Source organism: Lynx rufus, unplaced genomic scaffold (assembly GCF_022079265.1).
Source record: "Lynx rufus isolate CCGP_SWC_20201006 ecotype Redwood Valley unplaced genomic scaffold, mLynRuf1.p SCAF_13, whole genome shotgun sequence".
In the NCBI taxonomy this organism is placed as follows: Eukaryota; Metazoa; Chordata; class Mammalia; order Carnivora; family Felidae; genus Lynx; species Lynx rufus.
In genome coordinates, this window is record NW_025814827.1 from 33,658,209 (window position 1) to 33,676,843 (window position 18,635).

Below are 18,635 nucleotides of genomic sequence, written 5' to 3' on the forward strand. Positions count from 1 at the left end.
GGCTCAGTTGGTTAAGCTCTCACTCTTGGTTTCAGCTCAGGGCATGATCTCACGGGTTTGTGAGTTCAAGTCCTGCTTTGGGCTCTGCACTGGCAGAATGGATCCTGCTTGGGATATTCTCTCTCTCCTCCCTTTCTCTCTGCCCCTCCCTTGCTTGTACTCTTTCTCAAAATAAACAAATAAACATTAAAATTTTCTTAAATAAGTAATTAAATTTTTTTAAAAAAAGGTCCTAGCTAATGCAGAACATCTCTTCTCAACCCTTTACAAGAGATTGTAAATCTCTTCTCCTTCCTATATGGTTCCCTTCCAGATGTTTCCAAACCTACCTGAATGGTCCCAATTTTCAAAAAGCCTTCTCCCATCCCTGCTACTGCCATCCCCTTCTTTCACCGAGTGAATCTCAAAGCCCCACCCAAGGAATATATGGATCCAACCAGCCTTCTTTCTTTCCTGCCACCGTCTAGGATTATAGGTTCAGTGGTCCCAGAGAAGACATTGGAGGGGAGGGAATAGAGACACTTGTTCCATTTATCTAGGTGGGAAATGGAAGCATCATCAGGTCATTGGTTCTCAAACTGGGGTTCACAAGTCCTTAGAGGTATGAATGGCTCTCCCTAAGAAACACAGAGCTTCAGCTTCTCTCATCTCTTTCCTAAAAGTGATGAGCAGAAGGAGGTACCTGGGAGGAAGAGATAGGTTCTTTTTCTTTTTCTTTTTTTTCTTTAGTTTTTTTAACATTTATTAATTTTTGAGACAGACAGAGATGGAGTGCGAGCTGGAAAGGTCAGGGAGAGAGGGAGACACAGAATTCAAAGCAGGCTCCAGGCTCTGAGCTGTCAGTACAGGGCCCGAATTGGGACTCAAACCCACGAGAGGTGAGATCATGACCTGAGCCGAAGTCAGAGGCCCAACAGACGGAGCCACCCAGGCACCACTTCCCTGCTTCTCTTTTGCAAAGAAGAACACACTACTGACCCACTGGGACGATAAAAACCAAAACCCTTCACATTATGGTGCTTCCTTCAGGGCATTAAAATCGTTGCTGGTAGCCCAGCAAAGAGACCTGTGGAATTATTGTTGGTATACCTACAAAGAACAGGTAACAAATCCTTTGCACATCAAATGGTTTCTAGTTCTTTAATCTGAATATAACTTGAGAACCTAATCAGGTTTTAGCTTGATTGAAAACAAAAATCACTAACATTTTTGGCATTTAATTTGGAAAGTGGTCACATAATCAAGTGACATTGCTATTTCAAACCTCCTTCCGTTCCCATCTAACATTTATGTGAACAAGCTTTTGTCACATCAACACAAACCAAAAAAATGTAGGAAGATAACTGATGCTGAACTTTGTCTCATTCAAGCTTTCTATCTACAAATACATGAAGTAATTGAAAACAAAAACAAAAAAAGCCCTATGCATCTCATCAAGAGATGTATTCCTAATGTAATTTTACTTTTTATGTGTAATTATTTTTATCAAATTGTATAATATATTTATGTTTTGATCAGTTGAATGATAATTGTAATGATAACTTCATTAGAAAGAAAACAATGTAAGGCCTTACAGTAACAAAAAGTATAACAATATAATGTTCAAAAACATGAATCTCAAGCTCCATGCTCAGCATGGAGCCCAACTTGGGGCTTGATCCCACAACCCTGAGATCATGACCTGAGCTGAAACTAAGAGTCAGATGCTCAACCAACTGAGCCACCCACGTGCTCCTGTAGCCCACAATTCTTTAAAAAAAATTTTTTTTAATGTTTATTTATTTTTGAGAGAGTGCAAGTGGGGGAGGGTCAGAGAGAGAAGGAGAAGAGAATCTGTGCTAACAGCACAGAGCCTGATGCAGGGCTCAAACCCACAAAGCCATGAGACCATGACCTGAGCCAAAGTTGGATACTCAATCAACTGAGCCACCAGGTGCCCCCTCTGTAGCCCATAATTCTTAAGGGGCGGACTGAAAAGAGGGTGGTGTTGGAGCGCAGACCAGGGCTCCACAGATCTGGATTTCTCTTAGCCTTGAGGCCTTGGGCAAGTCACTTCACCTCTATGGAGACTCAATTTCCTCATGTGTAAAATAAAAGTAATAACAATACCAGTATATTAGGATGATGACTTTAATAAAGGCTAATTTCTTTTTGTGTTCCCTATCTGGGTCACAGAAGATAAAATTATGAACCTTACCTGACCTGACAAATCTGTATTGTTCATTCTCAGGCAGGGCCATGACTTCATCTGAAAAAATTGCCCTACCCAGGGAGAAGATAATTATAATAATAAAGCACCCTTGCAGAGCACTCTCTATGGGCACTATTCTAAGTATTCTCCACAATTCATTTAATCCCCACAACATTCTGTGAGTTAGGTACTATTCGAATCCCATTTTACAGACAGGAAACTGATGCCCAGAGAAGACAACAGCTAGTAAGTAACACAACCTGGGTACTAATCCAGGCACTGTGGCCCAGAGTCCATGCTCTTGACCATCAAGTAAATTTGTCTCTTGTTGACAAAACTGTAATTTGAGATAAAAGAGGGGAAAGAAATTTGATTTGCAAATACGAGCATTATATGAATTTATTTTTTAAAAATTTTTAACGTTTATTCATTTTTTTTTGAGAGAGAGAGCACAAGCAGGGGAGGGGCAGAGAAAGAGAGAGACATAGAATTTGAAGCAGGCTCCAGGCTCTGAGCTGTCAATACAGAACCCAACGCGGGGCTCGAACTCACGAACTGTGAGATCATGACCTGAGCTGAAGTCAGACACTTAACCAACTGAGCTACCCAGGCGCCCCTATACAAATTTAAATGTGAACAAAACCCCATACCTTTCATATTAGTACTTTCACAAAATAGTAAATGCTGATTTCATGTTGGTCTGGAAAAGCCTGCTCTGTTTCTAGTTTCAGGCATTGTGGTCTTTCTGAAGAGCATGCTGGAAGGGCCAACAGGAGCAAGAACGGATCCAGTTGGGGTGACTGACCTTCTCAATTTCAGCACTCAAAGTTCTGCACTCCAAGACCCCCCTCAGTCCTGGTCATTCTAGGCCTAGCTGCTCCCCCTTGAAATAAATCCAAAGGACAAGAGCAGCTCTGGTGCGACCTGATTGGGCTCCTGCTTCCCTTGCCAGTTCATTGCTCATCAGTCTCCTCCCTAGCCAGGCTAAGCTAGTTTTAGTTCCAAAATGGACCACGCTCTTTATCCCCTGAGACTAATTCCTGTTGTTTCTTCAAGCTGTTTCCAAGCCCCTTTTGCTTGGTTTACACTCATTCCAAATCCAAGCAGACCCATGAAGTTCAACAGGTACACACTAGTATGAGCACACCAGTTGTTAAGATACCCACTTCCCTGAGTGTGCCCCACCCTGTCACTCCTGTCCAGGATCCAGCCACTAAGGGGTTAATGTCAGGCATAACCAAGTCTTCTAAGAAGCTACTACAGCACAAGGACTAGCATCTTTCTGAGACCATAGCAGTTGCTAAATAATTTAAATATCCCCATTTACAAGTGTGTAAAATGTTAGTTTATATAAGCTTTGCAAAGTTGCTGATGTTCATCATTATCATCATCATCATCATCAAAGGAGAACACATCCTTTAGGGCTTTAGGGTTAACCACAGCAACGTGAGTAGACCTCACTGATATCAGACCTCAGCTTCAGTTCAAGAAGAGGCTTTGGGTAGTGGAGCCAATCTTTGGGGAGAAGAAACCAAGGATTTGGCTGTGCCTGGGGCTCAGCCATTTGGACAAGTGCTGTGGCCCCAGGGAAGGAAGGTGGTGCTGCCCATCAGTCTTTTTATCATTCGGCAAGCCGTGCCTCACCATCCATTTATTCATTCCACAAATAGGTAAGTGGGGTGCCACTGGGCTGGGGCAGTAGGAGCCAGACATTGTATAAGTACTTCCCTGTCTTCTAGGTGCTTGAAGTGTGAGATAGGCACAGAGGAAACATGGAGTGTTCTCAAAATTAGTGAAACAGACAATGGCTTCAGGGAAGGGGAAAGTTAGTGTAGGGTAGAGCAAAGTGGGGAAACAAAGAAGCCCTGTTTTGATCACTGCTGTGCTCTCAGCACTTTCACAGTGCCTGGCCCACAGTGGGTTCTCAAAGAACCTTATGGAATGAATGAATGAATGAAGGGAACAGACTATTCATCATCCTGCCATTCAGAGGTAATCATTGTTTACTTGTTGGTACATTTCCTCTTTTTTTCCCTAAATACACAATAAATATATATTTTAAATTTCAATAACTATTTCTGTGCAAAAGTAACATGTTCATTGCAGAAAAAGGAGCAGATGATGCTAAGCAACATAATATTATTAATGGCTAATATGTGCTTGGTGATTGTTATATGCCAGGCAAAATAAGCTTCTCACCTAGTGGTAATGACTCCATATTTTAACATACACCCTTCATATAGTACTCTCTTTTAAAAATTTTTCTATTTATTTATTTATTTATTTGAGAGAGAGAGAGAGAGAGAGAGAGAGAGAGAACAAGGAGAGGGGCAGAGAGAAAGAGAGAATCTTAAATGTTTCGTGCTCAGTGTAGAGCCCAACGTGGGGCTTGACCTGAGCCGAAATCAAGAGTTAGACGCTCAAATGACTGAGCCACCCAGGCACCCCAGGACTCCCTTCTATTCTAATTGTATACTTTTTTTTTTTTTAATAATTGGGCTCAAACAGTTTATATAATTCTGTGTCATTTATTTTATCTTTCTTTTTTTTTTTCAACGTTTATTTATTTTTGGGACAGAGAGAGACAGAGCATGAACGGGGGAGGGGCAGAGAGAGACGGAGACACAGAATCGGAAACAGGCTCCAGGCTTCGAGCCATCAGCCCAGAGCCTGACACCGGGCTTGAACTCACGGACCGCGAGATCGTGACCTGGCTGAAGTCGGACGCTTAACCGACTGCGCCACCCAGGCGCCCCTATTTTATCTTTCAACATTTCCCCATGTCAATGAAAATTCTTTTAAGGATCATTTGCTGGGGGTTGGGGGTATACTCTAACTGGAGGATGTGGGATGCCAGGTCGAGACTCAGACACTATCCAGTGATTAACAGGGACTCATTGTTGATTTGAGTAGGAGAATGACAGAGTAAATTTGTTTAGGAAGCTTGGGTACACTAGAAATGAACAAAGCAAAGACGGAAGGCAAGCAGGAGGTGATTATTGTGGCAAAAAGCATGCCAGGAGGAAGAGGGGAGTCCAGTACTGCAAAGAAAAGACTAAGGACTAAAGATGAAGGAGAGAAAGAAGTCTAAGTGCATTGTGAGGTTTGGAGACCATTTAGTTCCACTCCTTCTAATTCATTAGCTTGAGAGAATCATGCTGCCATTGTCAGAAATAAGAAAGTTAGGAGGGGAGTCTATTTACATTTTTTTTAAGGTTTTTTTTTGTTCTTTTTTTTTTTTTTTCAATAATCTCTACACCTAACTTGGGCTCGAACACTCATGACCCTGCAATCAAGAGACTCATGCTTTTCCAGCTGAGCCATCCAGATGCCCCAAGAGGGCAGTCTTTTTAGATGAACTTTTTAGGTGTCAACTCCTGCAGGCCTTTAAAAATACTGGCCAGTGGGGCATCTCGGCGGCTCAGTCAGTTAAGCATCCAACTCTTGGTTCCCACCCAGGTCATGATCTCACTGTTCGTGGGTTTGAGCCCCATATCCGCTTCTGCACTGACAGTGCGGAGCCTGCTTGGGATTCTCTCTCTTTCCCTCTCTCTGCCCCTCCCCCACTTGCACTGTCTCTGTCTCTCTCAAAATAAATCAATAAACTTAAAAAAAAATACTGGCCAGGGCTTGAGTGCAAGGTCCGGGCAGGAAAGAGAGGTTTGAGGGGGGGCAGTAGCAGTTGAGATTAGCTAGGTGGAGAGTTTGTGGAGAGAAAGACAAGGAGAAGCAGGAGCTAAGGCTGAGTTAAGGGGAGGATGCAGGGCAGGAGGAAGCTCTGGAGGCAGCCTGAGCCTTGGGACACAGATGACATGGACAACATAGATGGGGTTGGTCTGGAGGCTTGGCTAGCAAGATCTGGTTCCAGGGTACGCCATGAGGCCAGTTCAGCCCAGGCTGCTGAGTTTGCCACCAACTCCTTCCCGGGACACAAGCACACCAAGGAGAGAAACCAGTAACCCGATTAACTGGAAAGCTCAGATAGTGTGCAGTCTACTTATTGTAGTAGCAGCAGTAGCAGCAGCAGTAATATTTTGGTAAATAAATGGTGTTTTTCCCAGCTCTACTGAGGTATGATTGGCAAAGAAATCGAGTGTTAAATATACAATTCTTTTCCTGGGCTTCTTCCGCGGGGCAGGCCTGATATGGGGACCTTGGAGCAGAATGTGCCACAGAAATGGAGAAGGACTGCATGAGGTGTGTTTCTCTCACAAAGAGCCTGAACGCTGACCTGGTTGAGCAAATGCTACCCCACAACCAGTGTATTTTTTTTGTTGTTAACCCCTTTTTCAGCAGTAGGAAAATCATGATGGTAGGGTAGGGATAGATTTATTTTGGTTTATTCTTATTGAGGTTCTGCTATAGAGGTCCCAGTGTATGCAGTAATTTAAAATTTTTTTAAATATTTATCTATTTTTTGAGAGAGAGAGAGAGACAGAACGTGAGTGGGGGAGGGGCAGAGAGAGGAAGACAGAATCTGAAGCAGGTTCCAGGCTCTGAGAACTCACAGACTGTGAGATCATGACCTGAGCCAAAGTCAGATGCTTAACCGACTGAGCCACCCAGGCACCCCAGTAATTTTAAATAAGGTAAGGAAATAACAGAAATGCTTAAGAACTTGACCACACCTGAGGACAAACCTGTGACGTGTCCACCACTTACACTTACTGGCTTCTTTAGTTTTTAGTTTTGTTTTTGTTTTTTTCCAGAATCAAGTTTCTTTTTTTTTTTTTAATTTATTTTTGACACAGAGAGAGAGACTGAGAGAGGGCAAGAGAACATGAGTGGGGGAGGGGCAGAGGGAGGGAGACAGGATCTGAAGCGGGCTCTGCACTGACAGCCAAGAGCATGAGGTAGGGCTCAAACTCACAAATGGCAAGATAGTGACCTGAGCCGAAATAGGCCACCTAATTGACTGAGCCACCCAGGAGCCCACTAGCTTCTTTAATGTTGGGCGAGTCCCCTAGCTCCTCTGGGCCCCTGTATACTTACCCTCTTCCCGGGTAGGCTTACTTGGCTTCCTATGAGACAGGGAAATGAAAGGACTTTTACTAGTCTAAAGCCGCATACAACTGTTTTGGACATTTTGGAAACAAAATGTTATTACCGCCATGACTCAATGTCAGGGCCATGTTTTAGCTTTGGGGGTGTTTTCTTTTCTTTTTTAAATTTTAGAACAGTTTAAATTTACAGAAAAATTGAGAAGATAGCTTCCATATACCTCCAACCTAGGTTCCCCCATTATGAACGTCTTACATACAAGGTACATTTGTCACAATTAATGAACCAGCATTGATACATTATTATTGGGGTGCCTGGGTGGCTCAGTCGGTTGAGCGTCCGACTTCAGCTCTGCTCATGATCTCATGTCTTATGGGTTCCAGCCCCACATCAGGCTCTGTGCTGACAGCTCAGAGCCTGGAGCCTGCTTTGGATTCTGTGTCTCCCTCTCTCTCTGCCCCTCCTCCGCTCACACTTTATCTCTCTCAAAAATAAATAAACATTAAAAAAATGTTTTTTAAAGATACATTATTATTAACTACATTCATATCTTATTCAGAATTTCTTAGTTTTTCCCTAATGTCCTCTTTCAGTTTCAGAACCCCATCCAGCCAAATTCTGGAACTCCAACCATGTTACATTCAGTTGCCATTCTCCTTAGGCTCCTCTTGACTGTGGCAGTTTTTCAGATTTTCCTTGTTCCTGATGACCTTGACAGTTTGGAGGAGTACTGGACAGGCAATTTGTAGAATGTCTCCCAGGTGGAACTTTTTGGATGTTTTCCCCATGATTAGACTGGGGGTTCTTGAAGGGAAGACCACAGAGGAAAAATGCTGTTCTCATTACATCATATCAAGGGTACATACAATCAACTTGACCTTATCAATGTGGATCTTAATCTTGATCACCTGGTTGAGGGAGTGTTTGTCCGGATTCTCCACTGGAAAGTTACTCTTCCCTCCCCCCACCCCCACCTTTTTTCATACTTACTGTCTTCTTTGGAAGGAAGTCACTATGCATAGCTCACACTTAAGGAGTGGAGGGGTATGTTCCTCCTCAAGGTTTGAGTATCTACGTACATTTTTTGGAGTTCTCCACAGGAGATTTGTCTATTATTGTCCATTTATTTATGTATGCAATCATTTATTTATATCAGAATAGACTTGTGGATATTTACTTTATACTTTGGGTTATAATCTAATACTCCTTTATTTTGTTGCTCAAATCGTCCCAGATTTGCCCTTTCGAAGCTCTTTCAATTGGCTCTGTGTCCATTTGATGTACCTCCATCTTCCTGTTGTTTTGTTTGTTTAGGATTTCCTTACTTTCTGTACCACAGAGCTCCAGGCTCATCTTGTATATTTCCTGCCCCAGGCCCCAAATCAATCATTTCTCCAAAGATAATGTTAGGGCCAAGTTTTTTTGTTTTTTTGTTTTTTGTTTTTTGTTTTTTAATGCTTATTTTTGAGAGAGAGAGAGAGAGACAGACAGAGCACAAACAGAGGAGGGACAGGGAGAGAGGAAGACACAGAATCCAAAACAGGCTCCAGGCTCTGAGCTGTCAGCACAGAGCCCAACTCCGGGCTGGAACCCACGAACTACAAAATCATGACCTAAGCCAAAGTTGGACGCTTAACTGACTGAGCCACTCAGGCACCCCAAGTTTTTTTTTTTAATGTTTATTTATTTTTGAGAGAGAGAGAGGAAGAGGGAGCAGGGAAGGGGCAGAGAGAGAGGGACAGAGGATTTGAAGCAGAGTTGGCGCTGATAGCAGAGAGCCTGACATGGGGCTTGAACCAATGAACCCACGAATCCATGTACCCTGAGATCATGACCCCTGCCAAAGTCAGACGCCTAACCGACTCTGCTACCCAGGCAACCCAATGTTAGAGCCAAGTTTTAATCTTAGCAAATGTGTGTCTGGCTGGAAGTTGGGACAGATGATCTGTCAGGTGGACAGGAAAAAGACACAACCCACCATTAGGAGGGGACTTTCCCAGCAGTAGCAGCTACAATTGCAAGTCCTTAGCTGAGAAACAGGTGACTCACCAGCTCTCAGGGTTGTCTCCACCCTCCCCCTCTTGCTGGCAAGACTGTCCCTAAACCAGCTCAGACAGAGGGACCTAGGTCAGAAAGTGTCCCCACCCTTGGGGCCTGTCGCAGGCCAAGTCAGGGCTTTTCTCCATGCCAGACAGACACCTCCCCCCATTTGTGTATTATTTATATATATCCTTCCTATCTGCAGAAAGGATTAAACAGGATTACCATCAAATTTACAGCTATAATAAAACTGTTATTAAAACTTGGGTAAAAGGATAAGACTTCTGTGAAGAAGAGCCTCTATGTGTAGTAATTTTGTCCCCGACACCTGGTTCTTTGAATCACAGATTGCTAGCACCAGAAGTGCTTTCAGAAATAAACACACTTCACCTGTCATTTTATAACTCCGAGATGGATCAAGTAATATTTTAAGAGTCACACAGCTAATGAGCTGAAGAACTAGGAATACTAGGACAGATCTCCTGATGTACATATCTTTTCAAATCCTCATTCTTGCCTCCCTTTCCAGGAGAGAAAAAAAAGAACAGCTTTTGGACTTCCTCGGGGATGTGATGACAAGACAAAATTGTGGGGCCTCTTTCACTTGCTAGATGAATAAACTTATGTGGATGTGTCTGAGAAGTCTTTGGTGCTATAATTAGGGATTATTAGCACCCCCAGTTTTTTAATCTTAGGGAATGTAGGATGTAGACTTTGGGATATATAAGTGGAAATTGGGGAGGATCCTACCATTTCCCACACAGTCAAGATTTTTTTTAACTATTTTTTTTTTTTTGAGAGACAGAGAGAGGCAGAGCGGGAAGGGGGAGGGGTGGGGGGCAGAGAGAGGGAGACACAGACTCTGAAGCAGGCTCCAGGCTCTGAGCTGTCAGCACAGATCCCAATTCAGGGCTTGAGCCCACCAACCGTGAGATCATGACCTGAGCCAAAGTTGGATGCTTAACCACTATGCCACCCAGGTACCCCGAACCACAGTCAAGATTTTAATGGTTAAGTCAGCAACTTTCTCACTGTTGTCCTTAACTTTTTTTTTCAAGTTTATTTGTTTATTCTGAGAGAGAGAGAGAGAGAGAGAGTGCTCACGTGAGAGTGGCAGAAAGGAAGAGAGAGAATCCCAAGCAGGCTCCACACTGTCAGCGAAGAGCCCGATGTGGGGCTCAATCCCAGGAACCATGAGATTATACCTGAGCCAAAATCAAGGATAGGACGTTCAGCTGAGCCACCCAGGTGCCCCTGTCCTCAACTTTTGACAAGGGAGGAAGGAAAAAAGCTAGGAAGGAAGGGAGCCAGGAAGGAAGGGAAAAAGGAAGGAAGGAAAAATAAAAATCTTCAGGGATCCTGAGACTTTTTTTCAAGAATTTTAGAGGTTTGGATTTATGGATTTTTATACTACCAACTATTTAAGAAACAGGATTATCTCTTGTCTTTAATATTCACTGCCCCCTCCCTTCCCAACACTCTCCCTGCAGCAATTCACGAATGAGGTGTTTTCAATGATCTTTGCACACAGGCTGAGATGAAAGATTGCCTTGGAATTCAAAGAAAGGATTTGGGGCCTTGTGTCACTTGTGTGGCTGCAACAAAGGGATGAAATTAGCTCTCTTGGTGACCTTCCTAGAACTACCTGGGATTATCTTGTCTCAATCTGTAAACTCCTTCTGGGGTAAGGACAGTGGGTGGCCCAGAACAGCATCAGCATATAAGTAATTACTATGTACTTTTTTGATGACGATGATGATGATGATGATGAAGATAGTATTAGGCACTTTGGAGATTTAGAAAATATTCAAATGTTGAATTGTCCTTGGAGATCCTCCCCAGCTAGCTTCTCCAGCACCCTGAATTCCTTTAGCAGAGCATAGTGAAGGTGTTTAAAGCCTGTCTTCAAACCCAATCAAGAGCAAGTTTTTCCCTGGGAGTGTGGTAAGTTCCCACCTGGTGTGTTCATGCTTGAGTTTATCTTCTGGCTTTTTATCATCTGTGTGTGTGTGTGTGTGTGTGTGTGTGTGTTTTAAAGATTTTTTTAAGTAATCTCTACATGGAATGTGGAGCTAGAATTTACAACTCTGAGATTAACAGTCTCATGCTCTACTGACTGAACTAGCCAGGCACTCCCATGATCTGTATATTTTTAAAAATCATTCTTTAATAAGAAAATTACTATCCAGACTTTTATACTCGTGCAAACATATATCTAGGTTTTTGTTTTAATCTGAACAAAGGTTTAATTTGAACATGCTGTATTGTGTGTTCTGCAACTCGCTTCTTCTTCCTAACAATAAATCCTGGGTATTTTTCTCTGCCAAGATACCTAGATCTGCCTCATGTTGGCGATTCTTTGTCCTTGTACCTGCGTGATTCTCTGAGCGCCAGTTTTCGGCCTGGCTCTCTTCCTTCCCGGGGTATGCGACCGCCGGACCTCATGGGGTGCGCTGCCCCGGGAGGCCCCGACAGGGTTTGGCGGGTGGGCGGAGTCCCGGGCCGCACGGGACATGCAGATGAGGTGGGAGGAGCCCCCACATATACCCTGGGTTAGCGGCTGGCCGGCACGCCGGGCTTTGGCGGACTCAGAGGCACCCTGCAGAACCTGCTTCCCGGAGCGCAGCGGAGCCTGGTCCCGGGCTGTCCCCGGAGCGGGCCATGCCCCCGCGGGAGCTGAGCGAGGCCGAGTCGTCCCCGCTCCGGGCCCCGACCCCTCCCCCACGGCGGGGCAGCGCGTCCCCGGAGCTGGGCATCAAGTGCGTGCTGGTGGGCGACGGCGCCGTGGGCAAGAGCAGCCTCATCGTCAGCTACACCTGCAATGGGTACCCCGCGCGCTACCGGCCCACAGCGCTGGACACCTTCTCTGGTACATTCAACGGCCCCGGGGGCCGCGTGGCTGGGGGTGGGGTTGTGCATCCAGGGGCTGCGGCAGGCGCGGGGACTGGAGGGCAAGGAAGCGCCACGGGAGGGGGACGGAAGCAGGCCCCGAGGTGGCGCTGGTGAGGTCTGGTAGGGCCCAAGATGCTCTTCCTGACTCGCTGTCCCCCGCCCTGATCCTGCAGTGCAAGTCCTGGTGGATGGAGCCCCGGTACGCATTGAGCTCTGGGACACAGCGGGACAGGTGAGAAGTTGGGCGCGGCCTCTAATGGTCTGGGAGAAGGTGGGCTGGAGGGTGGATAAGAAATGGAGATGGTCTTGGGCCTTTGGAGTCTCAGGTCGGCAACCTCAGGTGACGAGAATCTGTTCCCTACGGCAGGGAATAATCCTACTAATGATCTGGCCTTACCATCCTAGGAAGATTTTGACCGCCTTCGCTCCCTTTGCTACCCGGATACTGATGTCTTCCTGGCCTGCTTCAGCGTAGTGCAGCCCAGCTCTTTCCAGAACATCACAGAGAAATGGCTGCCCGAGATCCGCACTCACAACCCCCAAGCTCCTGTGCTGCTGGTAGGCACCCAGGCCGACCTGAGGGACGATGTCAATGTATTGATTCAGCTGGACCAGGGGGGCCGGGAGGGCCCAGTGCCCCAACCCCAGGCTCAGGGTCTAGCGGAGAAGATCCGGGCCTCCTGCTACCTTGAGTGCTCTGCCTTGACGCAGAAGAACTTGAAGGAGGTGTTTGACTCAGCTATTCTCAGTGCCATTGAACACAAAGCCCGGCTGGAGAAGAAATTGAACGCCAAAGGTGTGCGAACCCTCTCTCGCTGCCGATGGAAGAAGTTCTTCTGCTTTGTTTGAACAGCCACAGCAGCTAGGGAGTAATAGGCATAAGACCACAGACTTCTGGAAACTGGGGTACTGGGGCCTTTGAGGGGGATACTGGCAGGGCCAGGCCACCTCATGGGACTTAGTTCCACCTGAACACTGTGAGGACACAGGCCTCTAATTGCCCACTGTAATATGCAAGGGTGGGCCCAGGGCCTGGAGGAGGCAAGGCTCTGAGTTGGATTTCTGTGGTCAAAGATCACAGAGAAATCCCAGCACTTTGATTTTCGTGGGGTGGTCCTAGCAGTGTCATCCACCGCTAAGCAGTTTGGGATCCAGTTCCCAGTTTCTTACCAGGAGACCTCAGGTCAGCCTGGCTGAATTAGGACCCCTTGTGGTGGTCCCCACCCCTTCCTTGGCACAGGGGTGAGGAAGAGCCTGGCAAGAGCAGGAGAGTGGAGAACTTAGAGAGCCGTTTGGGATGGACTGGATAAGACAGAGGTTAATGAGAGATTGAAAGGGAGCAGAAAGTGAGGCCTTGGAGCCTTGGGGCTGGAGGGAGGCTGGTGAGGAGGCAGGTCAGAGGGCTAAGCTTGGAAGGAGGAAGAGCAAGGAGAGCAGAGAAGTGGGGCAGCTGAGGAGCAAGGCTGACACCTGGGCTGCCCTCAGGCCTCAGGGCCACGGTGGGCGGGGCTGGTCCCTGGGAAGAACTGGGACTCAGGGCTCCCTAGGCACTGCCCAAACTGGCTGGGCCAGGAGCAGGGCAGGAAGTGAGAGGCAGGGCCCAGCAAGAAGAGGGGGAGGAGCTGCAAACTAGAGCCTGAAGGAAGAAGGGGCTGGGGTCGCCCCTTTCTCCAAGGCCACAGCCTAGAAGGTAGAGAGCAGTACAGAGTCTGCAAATAAAGCCTTAAGTTTCTGAAGCTGCTGTCTCTGTGTCATTTCCTGGAGCTGTCTGCCCATTGCTCTCTCAGAGTCCTCTTCAGGACCCAATAGCCAGGATAGATAGGTTGGGTACTGAAGGACTGAGGCTAGACTGAGAGGTGGGGCTGCACTAGATGAGACAGTGTGATGGGAACTGGACTGGGGGGGGGGACAGGTCTGGGGCTCCCCACTTGGAGCTTAGCTGGTTCCCAGGAGAGCTAGCGTGGGAAGCAGCCTAGGAACGGGTTTCCCCAGGTGTCAGCGCCAGAGCTGCTTTCCCATGACCTCACCAGGCGGGTAGTGCCCCTCCCCTCTCCCCCTCCTTTCTAGAGCACCTCGCTCATCACTGGGGCTCTGGGCAGTGCTAGGCCCTCTAACCTTCCTGCTCTGATCCTTCTAACTGTCCACAGGGTCTCGGGGTAGGGGGCCACTTGGCTCAGAGCCTGAGAATGACATAACTCCATACAGCCTAAACCTCAACCACTGGCCAAACTTCTGGGTCAAGTTGGTTGGACCTAGTCTTCAGTTTTGGCACTCAAAGTCCACATAAGGACCTACTAAAGGTCAAGGTGCGTGTTTTCAGTAATTTAAATAGCAGTTTAGACCCAGAAATCCTGGGGAGTGAGGGTTTATTGGGTGATGACTTGGAGAGGAGCAGGGATCCAGAGAAGATTCCCTGGAATTGGAGCTAGAAGAAACTTTAAAGGGTACCTTGGGGGGAAACACACACTTTCTTTACCCACAAAGAAAGTGAGCCCTGGAGAAAAAAGGTAATACCTCAAGTGCAAACTAGAGTTCCATACATGGCTAAGTGTCATTACTATGGAGAGGTATTTCTAAGGCACACCTGCTAAGCAACTGCTGGGCTAGGTGAGTGTGCACCCTTGTCCCAGCCCGGCTCCCTCTGCAGGAAGTAACAGCTGCCTGTGTAAAGAGCAGGGCTGAGGGACAGAAATCCTAGCCAAGTGAAATCTTAGATAATCTCCCAATTTAGTGTTAGCCAAGACTATCCAGCTCCTGTCCCACCAGGGCCCATCCCCAAGAGCTCCAGCCATCCCATCTGCCCTTGTCCCCTTGCCCCTCAGGTAGAGGTGCTGGGGCTGTACTATTGCAGCCAGGTTCTGAGGGGTCTCACACCCCAGCTAAACAGCCTCTGTTACCTCAACCCAGCCTAACTCACATCCCTCTAGGGCAGAGACCTGGGTTCAAGTTCAGGCCGTGACATCAACCATGACCTTAAGCAAATCATTTCCCTTCTGTGTGCCTCAAAGTCCTCATTTGCAACACGAAGGACTCAGGATTCTGGGGATGCCTGGCTGGCTCATTCAGTAGAGCATGTGATTCTCAATCTTAGGGTTGTGAGTTCAAGTCCATGTTGGCCAATGAGTCTACTTCAAAAAAAAAATACTCAGGATTCTGGAATAAAGGTTTTCAAACTGCTCCAAGGGGACTCAGAGGTGCCATGAAATGGGGGAGTAAGTCTAATCAGGTGATCTCAGGGCCCCCCCCCCCACCTGCAGCTTCTTCCCTAACTCTCTGATGGTACCAGCACATCCATGGCACTATGTCTCTTCTGCTGGGTCACTGAGCCTGTTCGGCACCTCTGTCAGCCTTGCCCTCTCCATCCCTGCCACTGCTGCTCTCCATCTAGGTCCTCCAGTGTTGCTGCCTTCACTTTGGCAGCTCTCTGACTCAGGACTTACCAGCCCTCATTGCCTGCAGTGAACTCCCAGGCCCTCATTTAGCATTCAAGGCCTTTTCAAATCTGACACCAACCTGGACCAGGCCAGCTGGTCCCAGTGATCCCATTCCCTGATCCCCAATTATTTTTTGACTTCTGATGCCCAAGTCTTTGCTTTTGCCAAATCCTTTAGTTTGCAAAGTACACCCACCCCACCCCTCACCACCCTGTGTCCTGTTTCTCTTCTGACCATCCAATACTCCCCTTTTCCAGGAAGTGTCTCTTACTGGTATTAGTGTCTGCACTGCTCTCTTGGCATTTCAAGGGCACTCTGAATTTGGTTACTTACTCAGGCTGCATCTTCCCAGCGAAATAGAAAGTCCTCTCATGCCTCTGTGCTCCCATGGGGTCTTGGACTCAGGCAATGTTTGCTGCTGGCCCTTAAGTGCTTATGATAAAAAGCCAACCAGTGAGCCATGGAAGGGACTCTGAGGTTCAAGTTCAGCTCCAGATATGTGTTACTGAAGCCTGGAGGTAGGCCTAAGAGCAATGGCTTGCTGGAAAGGCCCTCAGAGACGCAGGGACCAACCCCATGCAGGACAGGTGGGATTTACCTCTGGTTCCAAACCCACCAATCACTCTGCTTCTGTTTCTCTCTATAATATCTATTCTTATCTCTTTCCTTTGCCCTTTTCCTCTCTCTTTCCAGTCTTGAATCTAAATTTAAAAGTATTAATTATATTAATCAGATAAAATTGTGTGTTTCTTACATCTACATTCTTCCATGGCCTTATGGATGTAAATTGTTTGTTTGTTTTTTAAGTTTATTTATTTTGAGAAAGCCAGAGACAGTGTGAGGCAAGGGGCAGAGACAGAGGGAGACAGAGAATCCCTAGCAGGTTCTGTGCTGTCAGCACAGACACTGATGCATGGCTCAGACCCATGAACCATGAGATCATGACCTGAGCTGAAACCAAGAGTCAGATGCCTGACCGACTGAGCCATCCAGGTGCCCCAAATGTAAATTATTTTTAATGTCTATGTAACCAACGCTTAGCTGATTTTTAAATGTTTATTCTCCCATAATAAATACTCATAGGAAAATTAGAAAATCCCAAGAACTAGAAGATTAAAACTTTAGTAATATTCTTAATTCCTAAAGATCATCAGTAGTAACATTTTGATGTACTTCCTTCCAGCCTATTCTGTGCATATTTTTGAAATACTTATTTTCTGGTCATGCTGTATATACAATTTTGTATTTTTGGGTTTTTTTTTTTTCATTTAAAAATTTAACAGGGGTGCCTGACTGGCTCAGTCAGTGGAGCAGAGCATGAAGCTCTTGGTCTAGGAGTCGTGAGTTCAAGCTTCACACTGGGGGTAGAGCTTATTTAAAAGAATAGAAGCACCTGAGCGGCTCAGTTGGTTAAGCATCCAACTTCAGCTCAGGTCATGATCTCATAGCCTGTGAGTTCGAGTCCCATATAGGAGTCTCTGTTGACAGCTCAGAGCCTGGAGCCTTCTTTGGATTCTACGTCTCCCTCTATCTCTGCCCCTCCCCCACTCACACTCTGTCTCTCAAAAATGAGTAAACATTAAAAAAATAAAAAAAATAGGGGTGCTTGGCTGGCTTAGTTGGTAGAACATGTGACTCTTGATTTTGGAATTGTGAGTTTGAGTCCCATGTTGGGTGTAGAGATTACTTAAAAATATATATATATATATTAAAAAAAGAGTAAAAATACTTTCTAATACTTAAAAAATATATACCCAATGTGGGCCTGGAACTCACAGCCCCAAGACCAAGAGTTGCATGCTCTACCAACTGAGCCAGTCAGGTGCTCCAATATATAGAATTTTAACAGTGTTTTTCATGTTATAAACTCTGACCAGAGGCTGTACCCATATTTGTATATTTGCTTACTGTTTCACCCTGACCATACTTTCTTTGACTAGATCCCGATTTGGGAGCACTTAGGTTGTTTTCCTTTAATTTTTTTTTTAACATTTATTTATTTTTGAAAGACAGAGAGAGACAGAGCACGAGCAGGGGGAGAGGTAGACAGAATCTGAAGCAGGCTCTAGGCTCTGAGCTGTCAGCACAGAGCCCGAAGCAGGGCTAGAACTCACGAATCATGAGATCATGACCTAGGCCGAAGTCAGACGCTTAACTGACTGAGCCACCCCGGAGCCCCTAATTTTTTTCCTATTATAAATGATACTACATCGACATTTGATTATTTTTTCCACCATGGGTCGGTGACCATTTACAGAAAAAAAGTTCATTTTTGGTTTGGAGACTGGATCTCATATAATCCCAAGTGACTCTTATGAGAGAGCTTGGGTTTCTGTGTATGTATGACTCGGGTGGTGGTGGGGGGGTTGCTCTTTTTGTTGGAGCATGACTAGCAGATTGTGGGTGTTCAATAAATACTAAATGATGACAAGTTGCATGTATATTATATATTTGTGTTCACGTACATTTCTGTGTGTCCCTGTTTTTGTTCGTGCATATTTAAAGTGGGTATCGTCTTTGTGCAAAACTCAGAATAATGCCATATATGTGCAAGTCTATGTATCTATGTCTGTAAATGTAGTGTCTGTCTTTAGGCAAGATGTGTACAGCCCTGCATTTGTATGTCTGTATACCTGCATGAGGTCTGCCCCTAGATGAGTGTGTATTATACACAAATCTATGTGTGTGTCTGGGTGTATATGTTGATCTCTGCGCCTGTGTGTGCACATGTAGGTTGGGCCTAGTGTCTATGTGTTCATGTGTGCCTGGGCCCAGTTCTGTGTGGATCTGTGAGTGGGGTCTCTCTCCGTAGGCATCCTTGTTCTGCGTGTGAGTGTGTGTGCACCCGAAGGAGGGGTGTCTTGCCTGCTTTCCCCCTGGGAGCAGAGTGGTGCCCAGGGCGGGCGTGACGCACCCTCCCTGAGCTCCCCATTCTCCTGGGAACCAGCTTGGGAGAGTGAGCGAGACCGAGAGCAGACTGCGTCAGGAGCACCAGCCCCTTTTGCAACCAGCCCAGGCCCCAGGCGATAACCGCGGCTCTCACAGGTCAGACCTGCCCACCGTACCTGGCTGCCAGG

At 46.2% G+C, this 18,635-nt stretch overlaps 1 protein-coding gene across 1 annotated transcript; it reads left to right on the top strand.

Annotated features, from left to right (window-relative positions):
- Positions 1-11,878: 11,878 nt before the first annotated feature.
- On the top strand, positions 11,879-13,226 carry RHOV (ras homolog family member V). The gene is made up of 3 exons (XM_047074505.1): positions 11,879-12,101; positions 12,298-12,356; positions 12,530-13,226. Exons 1-3 carry the CDS (start codon positions 11,894-11,896, stop codon positions 12,971-12,973), a joined length of 711 nt encoding a protein of 236 aa, XP_046930461.1. The 5' UTR covers positions 11,879-11,893; the 3' UTR covers positions 12,974-13,226.
- The last annotated feature ends 5,409 nt before the right edge of the window (positions 13,227-18,635 follow it).